Here is a 19,578-nt window from a genome sequence, read left to right as displayed (position 1 = left end):
AGTGGGAACCAGACTATGGATTGCTTTATTTTATCTAAGTTTATATTCTTCTATTTTGATTTCTACTTGTCTCTCCTGTTGTTGGGATTTGACTTTGCTTTCCTCCCACCTCCTTGTCTATCTTCCCTCCCTCCCTTCCTTTTTTTCTTCCTTCCTTCCTTCCTTCCTTCCTTCCTTCCTTCCTTCCTTCCTTCCTTCCTTCCTTCCTTCCTTCCCTTCTTTTCTTTCTTAAGTTTCTTATTTATTCTGGATTTTAAAAAATAAAATAAAATAAAACAAACATTTCCACATATAAAGTAGAACAGAAAAAAAGAAGATTGTGCATGAAACTGTGGATCTCATTATGTAAAGCTTGTTTTTCCTTTTAAGTCTATCATGAACTCCATATATCACTTACTTTGCATCTGGCTCTCATCTCTCTTAGTAGACATGAAAGCTCCCTGAGGACAGGGTCTGTGGTCACTCTTTCATCTTTATATCCCTAGATTCAAATTCAGTGACTTCCACATGTGCAAAAGATTTAGATACTTAATAAATTCTTGTCAAATTTAATTGTGCTACTTATCTCTGTGTCCTCATCACCAAACACCAGTTCTTTTATATAGGAAACACTTAATATACATTGTTGAATCAAATTACCTTCAGCCTATCTCCTGTTTTCAGAATGATTCCCTTTCAGTTGAGAACTGCAGCTAGCTGGCATTATGCCTCGGTTACTGTGGTTTTAAAGCCAAGGTAGTATTGAAGGCTGAGAGGGGAGATGGGAGGTGGCCTTCTCAATCCAAGTCCTGTTTGCAGATGTTAACTTTCCCAGGACATTATACCTATTTCTTTTCCAACTTGACCAAATCTCTTTTTTAGCCTCTTGGAGTGGACTAGCAGTATTGGAAAGGGCTGGACCCCACTGGGTCCACTCCATATATGCATCCCTAGGTATGGTGAAAGGTTTAATGCTTTTTAGGAAACACTCAAATTGCAATTGCTATGAAATCCCAACTGTTCGTTATTAAAAGTGCAGCTACAATATGCTCTTTTTCTTTTCCTTCTTTCTTTCCTCCTTATTTATTCTGTTTCTCCCATAGCTTGCCTCTCATTCTTAGAACCACAGGATTTGTAGGTGGAAAAGACCCTAGAAGGAAACTTGAACTTTCTGACACTCAGAAAAGTGGAGTAACTTACCTCAAACCCCATGGGCTTAATCAAGTAGTAAAACTAAGATTGTAACTCCAGTCTTGTGTGTTTCCAAATTCAGTGTACTTTTTGTGCATCTGTGCTCTATCATATTTCTTCTTTTTAAAATAGCAATTTTTACATCAACCAGATTTTTTTCCTGTACACTTCTTTTTTTGAAAGAGGGCTATCTGTTATAACAATGACTTTAAAAAAAATGAGGGGAATAAAAGAAAAAGTGAATCAAATCTGATCACTATGTTGAAAAAAATATGTTTTATATTTAGAATCACCTTTCCCCTATGAAGCATAGAAATTATAGATAGTTTGACTTCTGAATGTTGTCAATCAGCAAGTCAGTCAACAAACATTTATTTTCTATCATAGGCTAGATCCATTGCTTTTAAAGAATCAAGGCAAGTTCTCTTCCTAATGTGCCACAGATCCCACCTGGCAGTCTGGTTTGAAGCCAGTGATTCCCTTCTTACAATCTTATTTGCTGCCTATATTCATAATTGAAGGCAAAGCTGTGTTTCACTATAGTGAAAATAAAATGTGATTTTCCTTCCATATAAATTCCTCTGAAATCTATCTACAGATGACTCCAATTAAGAACCCCTCATCTATCTAGAGACTAAGGGTGATTGATTCAAGTCAACCCCACCCTCCTCACCGCAAAAGACCCATGAATTTTATAAGCCTCAGTTTGTTGGATACACTCTTTGAATGAGTGAATGAATGAAAAGCCATGAATGAAGTGTACATCTTGGGTCAGACCCTCTGCTAAGTACTGTGGATAGAAATACAAGCAATTTGGGCATAGATAATACAGGGCATGTGACAATAACATACACACAACCAAAAACTCACAGTCAACATTCCACTTGATACTTCTTGGGGGCAGTTTAAGTGTTTCATTGATCTTTTCCAACACAGTCTGTAGCTTTTGCTTCTGGGCAATCTCAGACTGGGTGACCTCAGCAACATTCAACTTCTCACTCTCGAGTTTCTCTGAAGTGACAAGGAGAAAAAAATGACAGATTTTTTTCCATTTATATCACAAGCTAAGCAAAACTCCTTGGCTAGACCTTTATCTCCATCCTTTTCTGGTCTAGCAAACTGAGATGCATGGGCCAGGATGACTGCCACAGTTTAAATTTTGCCAAGTCTGAACTCATCTCTATAAAACTCCTGAAAAGAAGGCATCCATTCTTTGCTTGAAGATGTTCAGTGAAGGAGGGTCTCACTGAGGCAGCCCTTTCTCTTTTGGGATAGTTCTAAGGGTGAGGAAGTTTTTCTTTTATACTGAACCTCAATATCTGAGTTTCCTTTAACAGATCCTCATGGCATGGAATCCTGTCTTCAGTTTTGGCTGAACATTTTAAGAAGGATGTTGATAAAGTAGGGTATGTCTATAGGAGGATGACCAGTTAAGGTAAATGAACTGGAATTAGGAATGTTTAATATGGAGGAGAAGAATCCTAGGGCTACCAGTAACTCTCCTCAAATGGTTGCTATGTGGATAGGGAATTTTACTTGGTCTGATCGGTCTCTCTCTGGGACCAATCAATGAAGTTTAACAGAAAGGTAGATTTTGGAGGAAAGGAGGGGGAAAACTTCCTAATAGTCAACATCACTCAACAATGGAATGGGAGTATTTCTTTAAGTTGTAAGCTTCCCTTCATAAGAGATGCTTCATTTGCAAGAATACTATGGTGGAAACCCTTGCTTCATAAAGTTTATTTTTTAATATACTAGATGATATTTAAAGTCCTTCTAGTTATGAGTCATCAGGATGGATGAAAAAGTCAATGGGTGTTTTTCTGTTGTTACTAAGTCAGATACTTAAAAGTAATTTATGTTTAAATAGCAGTCTACAATTATAAAATACTTCTTATATATCTTATTCTATTTTACTCTCACCAAAGTCCCAAGAGATAGAGGCAAAAACATTTTATAAATGAGTTAACTGAAGGCAGAGTCAAGACTGAAATCCTAGTCTTTCTAACCTCTTGTTCATAAGTCTTTACATTACACCAGGCTTATAGCCATATATTAGTTCATTCATTCATTTAGTACAAATTTTTCTGTTTTGGCTAAAAACCCTGAGGGTCTTCTACTCCCAGATTGATTGTTTTTGACTAGTTAAAAGAGGTCATTCTTTGCCTCATTTCTTACCTAGCCTTAATCACTGGATTTGGGAGTTACCTGAGACAACTGAAAACTGGGAAAGATCTTAGCTTTAAAAGGCCACTGCATCTGCCATTTCCAGTAGTCCTGATCTATATCTTGTCACTGGACCCAGATGGTGACTTTGCACAGTATTATTTCACTTAAATCTAATTCACTTGTAAGTCATGACATCATCTCCCTGATGCTATGATTCTCTTTGAGAACAAAGGATCAATAACAACAACTGATTGCCTACTATGGTTAAAGCACTTTACTTAGCATTGTGGAGGAGACAAAGATAAAGTTCCTGCCATCATGGAACTCATAAACTAGTTGAGAAGAAAGTATAAAAATAACTAAAATTCAGAACGTAGTACAAAAAAACAGAGAGGTAGAGCAAGCACTATGGAAGTCTATATTATGGAGATAAGGATTCTGATTGGGAAAGATGAAGAAAGCTTCATGGAGGAATCATAGAATCTCAGAGCTAGGAAAGACTTCAAGGACCATTTTATCCAACCCCTACTAGGTGAGACATCACTCTATAATATACCTGTAGTTCTGATAACCAGCTTTACCACCTTGAATGATGGAAAATATTTATACACCAAACTACCCAGCTTTAACTGGTCGGGAGTTTTTTCTTTATATTGAGCTGAAATCTACCTTGCAGTATTTTTCATTCATTGTCTAATTCTGATTTGGACCAAGAACCAGCAGAATGATTTTTTCCCATTTTTTTTCCAGGATGTTTTTATGATCATAGATTAAGGACAGTAGGGAACTTGGAAGTTATCTAGTCTAATCCTCCTCAGATGTAGAAATAGGTCCAGAGAAGTTAAAAGGATCTGTCCAAAGACGCACAATCATGATTCTAGGATTTGAATCCAGGACTATAAATCAAATGCTCTTTCCCTTATATTACATAATCTCAGCTCTCTAAGTAGTTTCCTCTTACCAAAAAGCTTCTGCAGGACTTGTCCATCATACATATCTTCAGCCAAGTCTTTCACAATTATCCTTTCTCCAACCAGAACATCATTAATCCAATCAATTAATACCTACAAAGGGGCAAGAGAAGGGAGAAGTTAAGAAATAGTTTTCTATGTTATAATTAAGATTTAAATGATTTTCACATTTGAAAAATAATGTTTAAGAATAGAAAATAAAATTTTAAAAATTAGAGTTAGGGTGAGGAAAAAGGAAGCATGACAGACTGGCCTCAAAGCCAAGAAGATCTGGTTTCAAGTCTCATCTTTGATACATACTGAGTAGTCCAGTGCTCTAAGTGATTCTATAAGGCTAAGTTGCAGAGAAGACAACACAATGGATAGAGAGTTTACTCTCTCAGAGTTCCCTATAATAGTTAAATCACAATTCCAGTCCCTATCCCTATCATCTTTCAAAAAACATATGGCAAAATAGTCATTGAGGCCCAGTTATTGGCATGGTGGCTGTCCATAAATAGTGTGAGCTTGAAGTATTTGTAGATAGCCGCTGCTTTTGAATGGGAGTCCTAGGATGGGGCAAATGTGGTATAATTTTTTCCACTCTGTGAGACTGGTAGAGGGGATGATGATAAAGTAAACTTCTCCCACTTGCCATCATGTTCCTCTTCCCAGGTCTAAATTCCAGGTCCTTACTCTTAATTCCTTCTGTTACCTTTTCTCTCATACCCCTTTTTCATTGTTGTTGCTGTTGTTTTCTTTTGTTTACTTTCCTTTTCGTTTAACCCCATCCTATCAGGAACCCCCATCATGTTGCTTACTCTCAGGGCTAAAGTTGCTGCCATCTGTTTCTGACTGCCCCCAGCTTTCCTTGGGTCTTCAAAAGAAGTAGTAAATTGGAAGTGAGGTGAGAAAAGCTCATATTGTGGTTAAAAAAAAAAAACCAAGCCAATAAAAAAAAAAACATTACGGACCACAAAATCATGTATGGGGACAGCAATTCCCAGAGATTCTCTAAAGAATGCAAATTATTTTTACCAGGTTCTTAGATGTTCTCACTTAACAAGAAGACATAGAGGAAGAATAATAAGACAAAAACGGTAATGTAGCCCAGCATTGGTTTTAGATTCAATGAACCTGGGTTCAAATCCTGCCTTTGTCACTTATTGCCTTTGTGACCTTAAGTAAGTCACAACTCTATGAGCTTCAGTCTATCTATAAAAATGAGTCAGTTGGCCTGGATAACCTCCAAAGTCCCTTCCAGCTCTAAACCTATAATCCTATGAACTAGTCTTTTAGAATAAATCATATGTAGGGAGAAAAGTTCTGTTTAGAAAACATTTATTTATTTTTTGAATATTTTTATAATGAGAGTTAGACATTTTATAGCAATTGCTTTAAAATGTCGGTATGTTTTCTTACATTTAAAATTGAACTCAGTGGCACAGTCAGATATTAATACTCAATGGCACAGTCAGATTCTGGTTTCCACTTTGTTATTGAGCTAGTCAGGGTGTGGGGGTGTCATTTTTTATGTTCTTCCTTTGACTTGCTAGGATATGTCATTCTTAAGCCAAATGCATGTTAGCATCCTAGTTTTTTGAAATGTTTTTTCTTCCTGGATTGGAAAGACCTTGTCATATGTCTGATGTACTAAAGTCCTTAGTTTAATAAGCTTATAGGGATTTAAAACATAGGACTATATATGACTATGTCACAAATATGTACATATGGGTATGTATTTACAAATAGGTCAGGACACCATTTAGAACTTCTCTGATGGAAGAATATCACCTGCTGAATCACTCAAAACTTGATCTGGGGGTTTCCAAGCTCCTCTTGGAACTCTCAGACAAGTACTAACTGAATTCATACACTGTAGCTCTCTAAAGTATAACAGGATCCAAGAGATCAGATTCAAGCTAAGTTTTCCCTTTGGGGTAAGGGGAAAACTGCTGAAACACCATCACCATGGAGGCAGGGAATCCTGAAACAACTACTGGCCAGCAAACCTTTTTTTTCCCCCTTCCTTCCTCTTTAAAAAAAATCTTTATTAAAAGGGATAGATGACTCTCTAGGAGGGGGTGGTGGGAGGGTTTATATTTCAGTGTGAAATGTAGGTTACATAAAAACAAGAAAATCAATAAAATTTTATTTTCAAATATCACCCCCCCCCCCGACAAAAAGTATAATTTGGAGTATGGAGAAGTCATCTGATTTACCCAGGGTCACTTAATGAATATGTATCAGAGGCAGAATGTGAAGTCTTGCTCATTCCAAGGTTAGCCCTCTAGCACCACTGACACTGCTTCCAGGGCATTATATTTGTTCACTGACATAGTCCTACGAAGAGCCCTTCTCTTACCTTCATCAGTTCCTGCAGTTTAGGGTCATTCCGTGAATTTGGGTCCACCATTGTCCGGACTTCATTCTCCTCTTTAATAAAAGAAAAATAATTCAGTGCCAGGTGAGACTTTGCCATGCTGAGCTCCTCAAGGATTTTTTTCCCCAATGAAACATAAAAGCCTCACCTAGCATGGTGTCCTCAGGATCCAGCTCAAAGGGTATTGGGCTGAGAGGTAAATTGATAGCATTCATCCCTTCTTCCTGAAGGTCAGACACTGGCAAAATTAAAAAGACATGTCACCTTTGAGCTAACAGTTTTTTCCCCAGTGAATACCTTTGCAATTGGTAGATGAAAGGACTAAAAAGGGAAGATCCAAGTTGATCTATCCCATTATTGAGAGCTGAAACAATAATAGCTGATGTTTACTTAGTACTTTAAGATCAGCAATTTAAAGATAGAAAGGAAAGTAGGCATCATCTACTCCAACTGAGGTCCAGACAAGTTAAGTGATTTGACTGAGCTAAGTGATGTCACACAGCTATTTAGTGTTAGAACCAGGACTTGAACTCAGACATAGTGACTCTGAGTTCAGTATTCTTTTCACTATATGCTACATTCTAACAACCCTGATTGGTGTTATTGCTACCCATATTTAACAGAAGGAAGCTCATAGCAGCTAAGTGACTTGTTCAGGAATACCCAGTTAATCACAGTGAGAGGTAAGACTTGAATACAGGTATTTGAATCTTCATTATACAGACATGCTTGTTTTTATACAGATAAGGAAACTGAGGCCAATAGAAAAATGAAAAAAGTAGCAGTGGCTTAGATGGGAAGGTTTTAGTGTTTTTAAATTCATGAATAAATCTATTCTTATGATTCAATTCTCATCTTGTTCATATCTCTCCATCTAGCTGGCAAGGACAGTGGGAGAAATTCTGTCACTATCCTGCTCAATTAACTTCAGTGGCTCCCTATTACTTTTAGGATCAAATGAAAACTCCTTTTGGGCAAACATAATGTTTCACTATTTGGCTGCAACTTTCCCCTTTATTATGCTATTATTCTATATTAATTAAACAATTATACATATATGAATTAAACAATATTTATATAATAATATATATACTGAAAATTTCCCTTTACTGTACATTATTTCTATTCCTCATAACACATTTTTATCTCTTTTCTCCATATCTTTGAGTCGCCTCCAATCCTAAAAAGTATTCCCTTCCTTACCTCTGCCATTTTCTTCAAAGTTCAGTTTAACTTCTAAATAGGGCCTTTCATGTTCTCCACCAACAAGCTGCTAGTGCCTTCCCTTCCTCATTAATTTCTATTTCCTAAAAGTTACACACATATTGTCTCTTCCAAAAGAATGTAAGCTTCTTGAGATCAGGAATTGTTTCACTGTTGTCTTTTAATTCTAGTATCTAACACAAGTTCCTGGCAAAACAATAAAGTTTATTGAATGTTGTCAAATTCTTTGCTGAAATGAGAAAATTGAAGTCTACATACTTCCTTGACCCCAGAATTTAAGAAGCTCAGAGTTAGGAGAGAACTGAGAGGCGAGCAAGTCCAATCTATACCTGAGCAAGCTCCCCTCTACAACAGACCCATGCCTAGTAATTCATTTCTTATCAAAAAAGGAAATTGAATTAGTCTGGCAATATTCATTCCAGCTGGCACTTAAGGATGACCACTTCCCTTTCTAAATGTTCACAAATCTTTTTAATAACATGTTCTACAATTTACTAATCATTAAGGTCAAGGTCACTGTTGGAAAGTTTGAAGATAGGGTTGGAAAGAGAGAATATGAAGGAAGGATCATTGGTGATTGCATGGAGGTGACTGCAACAATTACCTGATCTTCCAGGTAGATCTAGATCTTTGTCTCCATCTCATATATAAGGAAGATATGAGGGCTAGTCAAGGGTGTAGCAATATGAGTAGTAAGAGCAGAAGAGAGCTTAGAATAATAATTTACATAGGTATCGATTGTGATGGATAAGGGAGCAACAACATTCATAGGATCATAGATCAAGGACTCAAAAGGATCTCAGATGATTCTGACATTTTGATTCCAGAGGAATGGAAAGGAACTTAATAAAGGAGAAGAAGGTTTTTACAAGAAATCCAACAAGTTCAAATTCGGACATGAATTTGAAATGCCATCCTAGTGAATATATCCAGGAAGAAGTTGGAACTTGAGGGAAGAAGTTTGAATTAAAGATCCTTGAGAGATTATTTGCAAGAGGACATAGATGAAGTCATAGGGATGGGTGAGACCATCAAAGGAAAGAGGTAAAACAGAAGATTGACAAGGGTAGGAAAGAGAACCTAGGAGGATTCTGATATTTAAAAGGTGGAATTCCTGAGAAAGGAAAAAAGAGAACCCTGCTCAGAATAAGAAATAGATTAAGAGGTAGAAGAAACTACCTAGAAATCAAGAAGATGGGAATAGGCCAACAGTATTACATCTTCAGTCCTCACCAGTCTTTTCTCTACTCAGAAACCATCCTAGTTTAGGACTTAATTACTTCTCATCTGAACTATTAGCCTTTAATTGGTCTTCCTGTCTTACCCGTATTCCTATTCTAATCCATCCTCCACTCAGTTGATTTTTCTAAAACAGAGGTCTAATCATTTCACCCACGTGCTCAATGAGCTCCAATTACCGCTAGGTAATTAGCTCCTATTACCGCAGGGACTAAATATAAAAATCTTCTGTTTATATTGAAAGCTTTTCATAACCTGACTCCCACCCACCTGCCCAATGTTCTTCTTCTTCTTCTTTTTTTTTTTTGCAAGGCAAATGGGGTTAAGTGGCTTGCCCAAGGCCACATAGCTAGGTAATTATTAAGTGTCTGAGACTGGATTTGAATCCAGGTACTCCTGACTCCAGGGCCAGTGCTTTATCCACTGCGCCACCTAGCTTCCCCCCAATGTTCTTCTAATATACTCCCCTTCAAGCACTCCAAGGGCAGATATACTGTTATGTCTGCAATTCCGTGAACATGACAATTCTTGGCCCACCTTCATGCCTTTGAACTGGCTGTGATTCAACCTAGAAGTCTCTGCCCCCTCACTTCTGAGATTTAGTTTCCCTGACTTGTTTTTTTTAAGCCTCAGCTCATCCCACCTTTTGCAAGAAACCTTTGCCAGTCTCCACAACTCTTCATGACTTTTTCTCTCAAATAACTATCATTTCATTACATATTTCATATGTTCCCAGTTATTTGCATGTCATTACTTTATTAGAATTAGTGTTTCTTGAGGGCAGAGAATGATTTTTTTGTTTTTCTTTGTATTCCCAATACCCTAACATAATAAATGCAATAAATGCTTTTGGACTGATTGATTCATTTGGTTACAGTGAGCCATCTTCCTCTTCCTAGACAAGACTTTTGCTAAGTGTGTCTTGATTCCTTCCTCAGTTCTCTCCTGCCTCCATCTCCTTTCCTCGTCCCCCAGCCTCTTAACTGTGAGTCTCTCTCTTGCCTACCCTCTTTTCCCTCTCTATGCTCCCACCCTCAAACAGCTGAACCATCTTTGGGGACTTAGCTGGCGCCCCATCTGCTCCAACCTTGACTTCTGAGTTGACCTCTAGTTCTGCAGCTGTTTGAAGGATAACTCTATTTAGCTTTGTGACCCTGAGCAAGTCAAGTCCCCTTCTGGAGCCTCTGTAAAGTGAAAGAGGTAGACCAAATGAACTTTAAAGTCCCTTATGGTTGGACTAGTCTGCAATTCTGAGTCGAAAGGAGGATGGTAGCCATTGAATGTTCCCAATCCCGGCCTCCTTCCTCCCACTCTCACCCTTGCCCTTGAGCCGCAGGCAGAAATTTCTACTAAAAGGCAGTTTTGTGCTGGAAGGTTAGAGAGGACTGACCTTGGATCCCACCCCCACACTCTTTTTCCTCTCCCATCAGTCCCCCTAAGAGTCATAATTTAAATCCCAGTTCCTCAATTCAATTCCAGATCAGATAATGATTTTCCATCCATTAAGTAAAGAAAGGCCATTTTCTCTGAAGACTAGCTCATATTTTGGTAATCAAGGGAGAGACTTGCCTATCAGATGTAGGCAGTGTTAATAAAAGCAAGGTCCCATGTATGCCAGGGCATTACTAGCTCTGTGTTTGTGTGTATGCATGTGTGTGTGTGTGTGTTGTGTTACTTTTTGTGGGTTTTTAATTTTTTTTTTATTACCAAGTCTGGTCTCCTAACCACTTGCCAACATATACTTGCTAAATACACAGTATCTACTTTAAAAGGACTCTTTCAGATTTGCCAGGGAGAGAAATGATGATTTTGGACAGCGAATGAGATTTCCTAACAAAGAGAGAGAGGGTGGAACAGACTTAGTCCCAAATGGCACATCTTGAGCTTCATGAAGCTGCTGTTTATTTAGCTCCTTGCCTGGACCAGTGACAGATTTACCTGATATCCACCAAGGTGATGAAGGAAAGCCTTAGGGATGAGAGAAAGGAGACCAGAGATTGTTCCCTCACTTCACCTTATAAAACAAGCACAGTTCATTTGGATGTTGGCCAAAGCCTGCCTGCCCCCCCCTTCCCCATTCCCCTCTCTGTCTCTGTCTCCCCCCTCCTCTCTTCCTAGAGACAGCCGTTCCAGTTTAGATGTCCTCAGAAACATGAAGCCATGTTTATAAAAGGAGAGAAAGAACCATCTGCCCTACACTCTGCTTTATAGCCAGAACTGAGTTGTGAATATGGAGATATTTACACATTTTCCCAAGTGTGAATAGAAAATTCAATAATCACAACCAGAAACTCTAAAGGTGGACCTAAATGGAAGTGATGGAGAGAGAGAGAGAGAAAGAGAGACAGACAGACACATACACACACACACACACATATACACACAGAAAGAGAGAGAGAGAGAGAGACAGAGACAGAGAGACAGAGAGAGAGAGAGATTGTGTGGGTTGTGTGTATTTGTGTGTGGGGGGGAGGGGTTTATTGTGAAAAAAAATGGCTCCAGAGGCTAAACCTCTCAGGCTCCCCTTCTTCCTTGACCAGGCTAATTCATTTGAGGGGGCAGAACAAACCAGAAAAGAAAGACCAAGATGTGTTTGCAATTGGAAATGTTTTTCAGGAAATGATTCTGAGCAGGGCCCTCATCCTCATTCCATTAACTACTGACTGAGAGCCAGACATTTATAAAAGTCAATATGCAAACAGAGCTGGACCAGGCCATGGAATTGTGTTGGTGGACCCTTGCCCAAAGTGACCAGTCTCCTACAGAGTTTTCGTTTCTCTATTAAGTGAAATCAGAACACAAATGCAATCATCCCCTTGGCACTCTGTCCAAGAGAGTCATCACTACATTTTTTCTTTATCTTATGGGATCATAGGTTCAGAGCAGACAACTAATCTATTCCCATCCCCACCTTTCCCCATTTCACAGAGGACAAAGGAGGAGAAATGACTTGCCCAAGGTCACACAGCTAGTTGAGTGGCACTACAAGGATTTAAATTGAAATACTCTGCATTCAAATCAAACCTCTTTTCACAAAGCCACAGCAATTACAGGCTTACTGTTTTCCTCACAGCTAAAGACCTATTTAGGAAAATCGGGTTTTTCAAATGTATCTGTGGCTCTTCTTGAGAAAGTTAGTTGTGAGATTTAAGATGATTGTTTGCTTTTTTGGAAACACTGATCCCTTCTTACAGCAGCCACAGAAACTTTGCCATTTTGTTCTTCTCAGAGAAGATGGTAATAATGGTTAAGATTTATATAGCAAGTTAAAGTTTGCAAAAGCACTGTATGAAATCTCATCATCTCTTTAATTCTGTAATGGTCTGTGAGGATAGTGCCACAGTCATCCCCATTTTATAAGTAAGGAAATGAGAAGTTCTGTGACTTATCCCGGAGTCACACAAAATCTAGACTATTATGGATACAAAGTCACCAGAGCTATAACTAAGGTGGGGAGTCTGGAACTTTTCCCCAGGAGTTGGATGAGTTCTTCCTCCATTCCATTTTGCTTCTCCTTAGTCTTCCCCCTGTCCATTTGCTGAGGCACCTGTAGTCAAAAACTTACATAAGTATTCTGGGGGCTCAAGCTCCCTCCCCCTTATCTCACTTACTCAGTTGAAGGCATACTTCATGCCACTTCCCTCAGGTGTAAAAAAGCTTCCGTTCAGATTCAGTCATCCACTAAATCAGAAGTACAAGCATGTAGCCAGTGGGCCACATTAAAATAGATTTGGGAAATGTTTGACAAAATAAATAAAAATACAATAAAACACAGATAATATTCATTTTAAAAACTAACGTAATTTGCAGCCTGCAGGAATATTGCTGTATGGATGAGTGGACCCCATATCAGAGTTTGACACCACTGTACTAAATCACATCACTGTTTCAATGATAATCCTCCTCTCCTTAGACCTAGATGACATCCAGTCTCTTTTACTTCTCGAATGAACTAATCACAAGTAATTTTGATTTTTGTTTTTTGTGCACATATCTAAGCCTCTATCAGGCCCTCAGTTCCTTGGAGATAGTTACTATTTTTCAGTCAATCTTTGTTTCTCCTCCTAGTATAGAGTTCTGGGTTCTGAAGACAGTAGGCAATTAATGTTTATTGAAAATGGAAACCCTGTCAGAGATCCAAGGAATTATATTCAAAGCATTGTTTCTGGTCCTGCCTGCCCTTCCCCAGGACAGCTGAAAGTAAATATATGATCCTAGAGAGAATGGAAAGCCCTGGAGGGTAAACAGAGTAAAGGCCAATCCATTGGAGGCAGGTGTCCACAATCCCATTTATTCCTTTGATAACTTCCCCCTCCCAGCGTGCCCTGAACAATGATCCCTGTATCTGGAGTGTTGGGTCAAACAGATGAGACTGTGCCGGGAGTTTTGAATGACTTTGGAAAATGGCATTGAAGGAAAGAAAAATGAATCGTCTGGATTGCTCTTTCTTTTTGAATACAAGTGGTTCCAGAGGCTTTTGATGGTTGTATTAGCTCCTTCTGAGGCTCTTCTATGACTAATTTCAGGTCTATTTGAAGACTGCTGAAGCTTCCTTAATTATTAAATGACTCATGTGAAGAAGTCCTTGGCAGCTAAAGATACTCAATGATGTGGTCAACAAATATCCAGCATCATCACCATATGAAAAATTCCCATGACTTGGAGAGTACTGATAAAGTCCAGTGTTGTGGAGAGGGAAATGGTTGAGTTTATGGAACTCTTGTCCTAAGAGAAGTGAATCAACTTGCAAGTGAATCAATACAAGTGAGGATCCAGAGATGAGTAAGAACAAAGAACCACAAGCTCAATGCATCATTGACCTCAGATTATAAAGCAAGTTCTTAAGAATGGATCCCCCAGGGGGCGGCTAGGTAGTACAGTGGATAGAGCACTGGCCCTGAAGTCAGGAGGACCTGAGTTCAAGTCTAACCTTGGACACTTAATAATTGCCTAGTTGTGTGACCTTGGGCAAGTTACTTAACCCTATTGCCTTAAATAAATAAAATTTTAAAAAATGGAACCCCCACAATATTGTTCTCCAATAACTGCAACAAGTCAAGGTAGAACTTCCAGTACTTTGGTTATTCTTTGGAATGCTTCTCTTGTTTTTCTGAGAAGTATGACCCATAGCTCCATTTATTTTAAAATATTTTTATTGATGCCCTTTACATCACCTATGTGTTCTAGTGTACACTGCACTTCTCTCTAACCCAAAGAGTCATTATTCATAATGAAGAATTTTAAAAGGAAAACAAAGTTCAAACTAAGAAAAATGTTGAAAAAGTTTGATATTACACACAATGTTAGGTGCCTATAGTCCCACATCTCTAGGGAGAGGGAATATCTTCTCATATCTTTCCTTTTTGGTCCACCGCCCAACTGCTCTTTCTGGCAACAACTCCAAGAAAGGAGCACATGTGTTAAGATGGCAAAGGAAGCTCATCTACTGAGGAAAGGACAGATGTAACTTAGGAGGGTTTGTATTGGGCTGAAACCAAAATGGTGAGAATATCAACAGGTAATTCTCCAAAGAAGAAATTAAAGCTTTCAACAAATATGGAAAAATGAGGGTAATAAAAACTGAAACAACTCTGAAGTTTTGTTTCAGACCAACCAGAATGGCAAAAAAGAGGAAAAGGGCAATGTTGGATAAATTGTGGGAAAATAGGAGTACTTGTTGCATTTTTGGTAGAGCACCTGCTAATTGGTTTAGGTACTCTAGGAAGCCATTTGGAATTACGTCCCAATAGTCATCCAAGAATACCACCATCAGACTTATAACTCCAAAGAGATCAAACAAAGATGAAAAGGGCCAATACTTAAAAAATTTTTTGTATCAAATTTTGTACTAGCAAAAAATTATGAACTAAGAGGATATCCAGCATTCCCAGAGGGAATGACTGGTAGAATTATGGTATATGATTATAATTGACTGTATGCTAAGAAATAACAGAAGAGATAGATTCAGAGAAACCTGGGAAGACTTATATGAACTGAGAGAGTGAAGAAAACATAACCAGGAGAACAATTTGTACAATAATAACATTGTAAAGATGAAAAACTTTGAAAAAAACTTAAAAAACTGATAAACACAGTGATTAACAATAATTCCAGAGATCAATGATGAAACAACTATCTGTCTCCTGATAAATAAGGCCTGAAATTAAAAAAAATGGTGAACATGGGAATTTGTTTTGTTTGACTATAGTTGTTATATTGGCTTTCCCTTCCTTCCCCTACTCTCTTCTTTTTTCCTCTCCTTTTCTTTTTGTCCCAGCAGGGGAAGAGAGAGGAAAGAAGGAAAGAAAAAAGATGCTTGTCTAAAACAATGGTACATATAGTGGGTCTCTGAGGGCTCCAAAGGGTCCAGGGTGACACCAAACTGCCTAGTGGGGAAGAATTGATACAATTTGGAAAGAGAGAAGGTCAAAGTTTCTATGCCAAGCAATAGTGAGATCTGGTCAGTGAGCAGTCATTTGTCTTCCAGCCTGGGTACGATAGGGAGACCCAATTTCAGAAAATAATTCTTAATAAAAAATATTATAATTAAAAGAAAAATGCTATTGCACTCAATTTCAACCAGAGATGGATATAATAAGGGGTTAGTGGGAATTGATATAAATACTTAAAAAAGAAAGAAAAGGTAGCAATAAATTCCAAAATTCACAGCAGAAAAGGAAGTTTGGAAGATGATATAAAAAGGATGATCATGTTATTACCATGTGAAATTTAATATAAAGTCTTTGGAGATAAACTACAGAAGTTCATGTTTTATACAAATTCCTCTTTTTTGTTCATTATTTACAGGAATATTTGTGTTTGTTCATGATCAGAATAAAAAGGGAAAAAATCAAAATAAAAAAACAATAACCCTTTATGTGGGAACACTCATTAGCACTGCAAAACACTTGGACAGAAAGGCTCTCATTTAATCTTTACACTTTTCTGGGAGAGACAGAACAAAGATTATGCTGCCCATTTTACAGATAAGGAAAATGAAGTTCTCAAAAGTTCAATAACTTGCTATACCAACTCATATAAAAATGGACCCTTTCATAGAATTAGTCTTAACATTTAGGACTGTTCTTTTGATCCCTCCCTTGGGTGATACTTATCTGTAAATCAGGTCAATGTGGTCTAGCAGAGAGAATGGAGAGAACACTTGTCTTGGACTCAGCAAGACCTAGGTTCAAACCTTATCTTTTCTACTTACTAGCTATGTGCTTGTGGATAAATCACTATCTTCCTGGAGTTCAGGTAACTCCCTAGAGTTTATCTACTAAATAATAGATGGGTCATAATCTATGTTGGTCAAATATCCTTGGGGTATTGACTTCTATAAGAGGAACCTGTGACACATTATGTGACCCTGGGCAAATCACTTAATCTCTCAATATCCCATAGTATGGAACTCTGACTGGGCTCAAACCTGACTACCCAAAGGAGCTCTTATTTCATGTTTGAGAGGGACTTCCAGCATGATAATACCTTGTGCCAATTTGGATTGTAACTCATTTGTGCCAAAGAGATAAATCCTTATCTCGTCCAAAGAACATAGTTTGAATGATTTGCTTAGACAAAGAGTAGTAAATGTTGGAGGGGAATCTGAACTAAAATCTTTCTTATAATTGGATGGCTCAATGGATAGAGTACCAGACCTAAAGTCAGGAAGACTCATCTTTATGGGTTCAAATTTAGTCCAAGATAATTACTAACTTGTGTGATCCTGGGGAAAGTCACTCCACTCTGCCTCAGTTTCCTCATTTTAAAAATACTGGAGAAGGAAAAGGCAACCTACTCCAGTATCTTTGCCAAGAAAACTACAAATGAGGTCAAGAAGAGTCAGATATGACTGAAATAACCCAACCAAAAACTTTCTTAGTCAAATAGAGTTGCTTTAGCTACTAGGGCACATCTCTACCATCTCTGCCTTGCACACACACACACACACACACACACACACACACACACACATAGTATGTATGTATTTTATTCACACATATATATGTGTGTGTGTGTGTGTGTGTGTGTGTGCTCAATTAACTTGTTGAATGAATGATCTGAAAAATTGTCTAAACTATCAAATAACACTAGCAAAATGAGAATTAAGACAACTACAAGGTACCAACTTATATCTATCATATTTATCATGAGAGTTAAGAAGGATGAAAATGTTTCCTAGACTGTGGGCAAATAGGCCATGCTAAGAAAACTTTGGGGAAAACATACCGGCAAAGAATGTTCAGTAAGAGTTATTCAATTGGTTCCAACCTTTGAACTAGTGATGCTATTACTCAGACTATACTAGACTAGGAAGAACTAAATACATACATTTAAAGGCAAATCTGAAGCAGAATTATTGTTTCCTAAAAGAAGGCAGTTGAGATATACTTAAAGTAGAAGAAATTATCTGGTACCATATTCTTTGTATTTCTCTGGGAACTGAATCCCAGATTTCCAGAGATGGAATGACTCTCACCAAGCTATCCAGGCCAACCTCTTCTTAGAGGAGGGAGTTCAAAAATTCCCCCAAAATGTTCATCTTACTTTCATTTAAAAGTGATCAATTACAAATGCCTTTCATGTTAACGAAGGGAACTGCTTGCTAGGATAGCCCAATAGAGGGATGGATTAAATTTTACAAAATCTTACAGCTGGGAAAGACCTTATTACCATTTAATCCAGTCCATAAATATGAAAACACCTTACTCTAATGATCATCCAATGGTCATCTGACCTTTGCAGAAAGATCTCTAAGGAGGAGGATGCTACCACCTATTTATCCAAGATATCCTAATCCACTCTGAGATTGCTTTAATTGTTAGGAAGTTCTTTCATGAAGCTGAAACTGGCTTCTCAGCAACCTCCATTCAATGTCTTGGTTGGATCCTCTGGGACCAGTGAGAGCCAATCTAATCTCCTCCCCATGATGGTCCTTTAAAGACTTGGAGACATTCCCTCCCCCTGCCCCAGCCTCTTTTTCTTCATCTGTGGGGGTCAAACTATCTAAATAATAGTGAGAACAGAGAGACAATTAGCCAGGCTCAATTCACAATAAATGCAGACCTGAAGAAACCTCAGGAGAGACCATATCCACTTGATTAGCACAACACACACAGAAGGGAAAGGGAACTCTCTATGGGGAGAAGCAAACCTCTTCTAATGGTTTCAATTCTACCACTTAATACCAAAAATGACTCTAGTTTTGAGGTCTACATCTCAAGTAGAGTAAGGGCATATTTCTTCCTGGGTCCCTAAGATCTCTTCCTTCCCTGTGGAATTATTGGGACCATTCAGAATGTATTTATTCACAAGCCAAAGTCCCCTAAAATAACTGAGACATCAGAAATAGGTTTTGACTTTGTCATCCTAAAAGATCACTTCAGCCCTAGAATTAAACATCACCAGTCCTCTCTGCTCCTAGGGTTCCTCCCTATGAATGGAGGATGGAATTTCTCCTAGAACTTCTGTTTAAGGAGAGTTTCCAGGAGATCATCTGTTCATTTCCCACTTAGCCTCTGAACACCTTTCTTCTCACTGCACCCCTGTTTTCCTTTGCTTTTTATCTTTCTTTTGAAGACAGAGTACAGGATCTGGAGTCAGGAAGACCCAAGTTCAACTTTAGCCTGAGATATTTACTCATTGTGTGACCCTGAGCAAGTCATTTAACCAAAGTCATCTGTAAACTGAGCTGGAGAAAGAATTAGCAAACCACTCTAGTATCTTTGACAAGAAAATCCAAAATGGTGTTACAAAGAGTCAGTCACCCCTAAAAAAGTGACAAAACAACTTCCCCCATGAGAATGTAAGCTCCTTGAGGGCAGGGACTAAATTTTGTTTTTGTCTTTTTGGCTTTGCATGGTTCCTAGTACTAAGTTGGCCCTGAACAAATGTTCATTGATTGAATGAGATTATGTAATCAATATTAGAAAAGTTGACTATCACCTGATTCCTTTTATGTCAATCATTTCCAAATATATCATCCCTACTCATCAAAAATCTCAAAGACAAACAACTAAACAGAATTGACAGGTACCATGCCAGACGGCATATATAACATTTTAGACCCACAATTCTCCATTTCTCCAAGGAGAAAAAAGACCCCATGTATCCAGGGTCCAAAGCTGACTCAATGATGGACTTTCTTTCCTACTCCAAAATCCTCATCTGATAAAACAGAATATTTGTTCTGAGAAGACAGGGATCTGTCTGTTATGTGCTGCTTTTGAGAAAATGTATTCTAGACATTTACTCTGAAATGTTTATGCTGATTTCACAGCTAGACAACATCCCCACTTCCCCTAAATACTAATGATTACATATGGAGACAAATCAGAAAGCCCAGACAACTGAGAGTCAACAAAGCACAGTTAATCACCGTGCATTGCAAAAGCTATTTTAGCTATTTGTTAACCAACAATCCATGTTGACAGCAAACTCATA

General features: G+C 38.1%; 1 protein-coding gene across 1 annotated transcript in view; it reads right to left on the bottom strand.

Annotated features, from left to right (window-relative positions):
• The window catches only part of PARVA (parvin alpha), a 167,781-nt gene that overhangs the window by 57,399 nt on the left and 90,804 nt on the right, over positions 1-19,578 (bottom strand). The window contains exons 2-5 of the mRNA XM_074230326.1: positions 6,821-6,910; positions 6,655-6,725; positions 4,301-4,403; positions 2,041-2,181 (exon numbers count right to left, since the gene is read on the bottom strand). Of these exons, the coding sequence (XP_074086427.1) occupies positions 2,041-2,181; positions 4,301-4,403; positions 6,655-6,725; positions 6,821-6,910 (405 nt within the window). The remainder of the gene's footprint in view (positions 1-2,040; positions 2,182-4,300; positions 4,404-6,654; positions 6,726-6,820; positions 6,911-19,578) is intronic.

Source organism: Macrotis lagotis, chromosome 3, assembly GCF_037893015.1.
Source record: "Macrotis lagotis isolate mMagLag1 chromosome 3, bilby.v1.9.chrom.fasta, whole genome shotgun sequence".
Lineage (NCBI taxonomy): Eukaryota > Metazoa > Chordata > Mammalia > Peramelemorphia > Peramelidae > Macrotis > Macrotis lagotis.
Note: the sequence above shows the minus strand (reverse complement) of the source record. Positions and strands in the feature narration are given on the sequence as shown.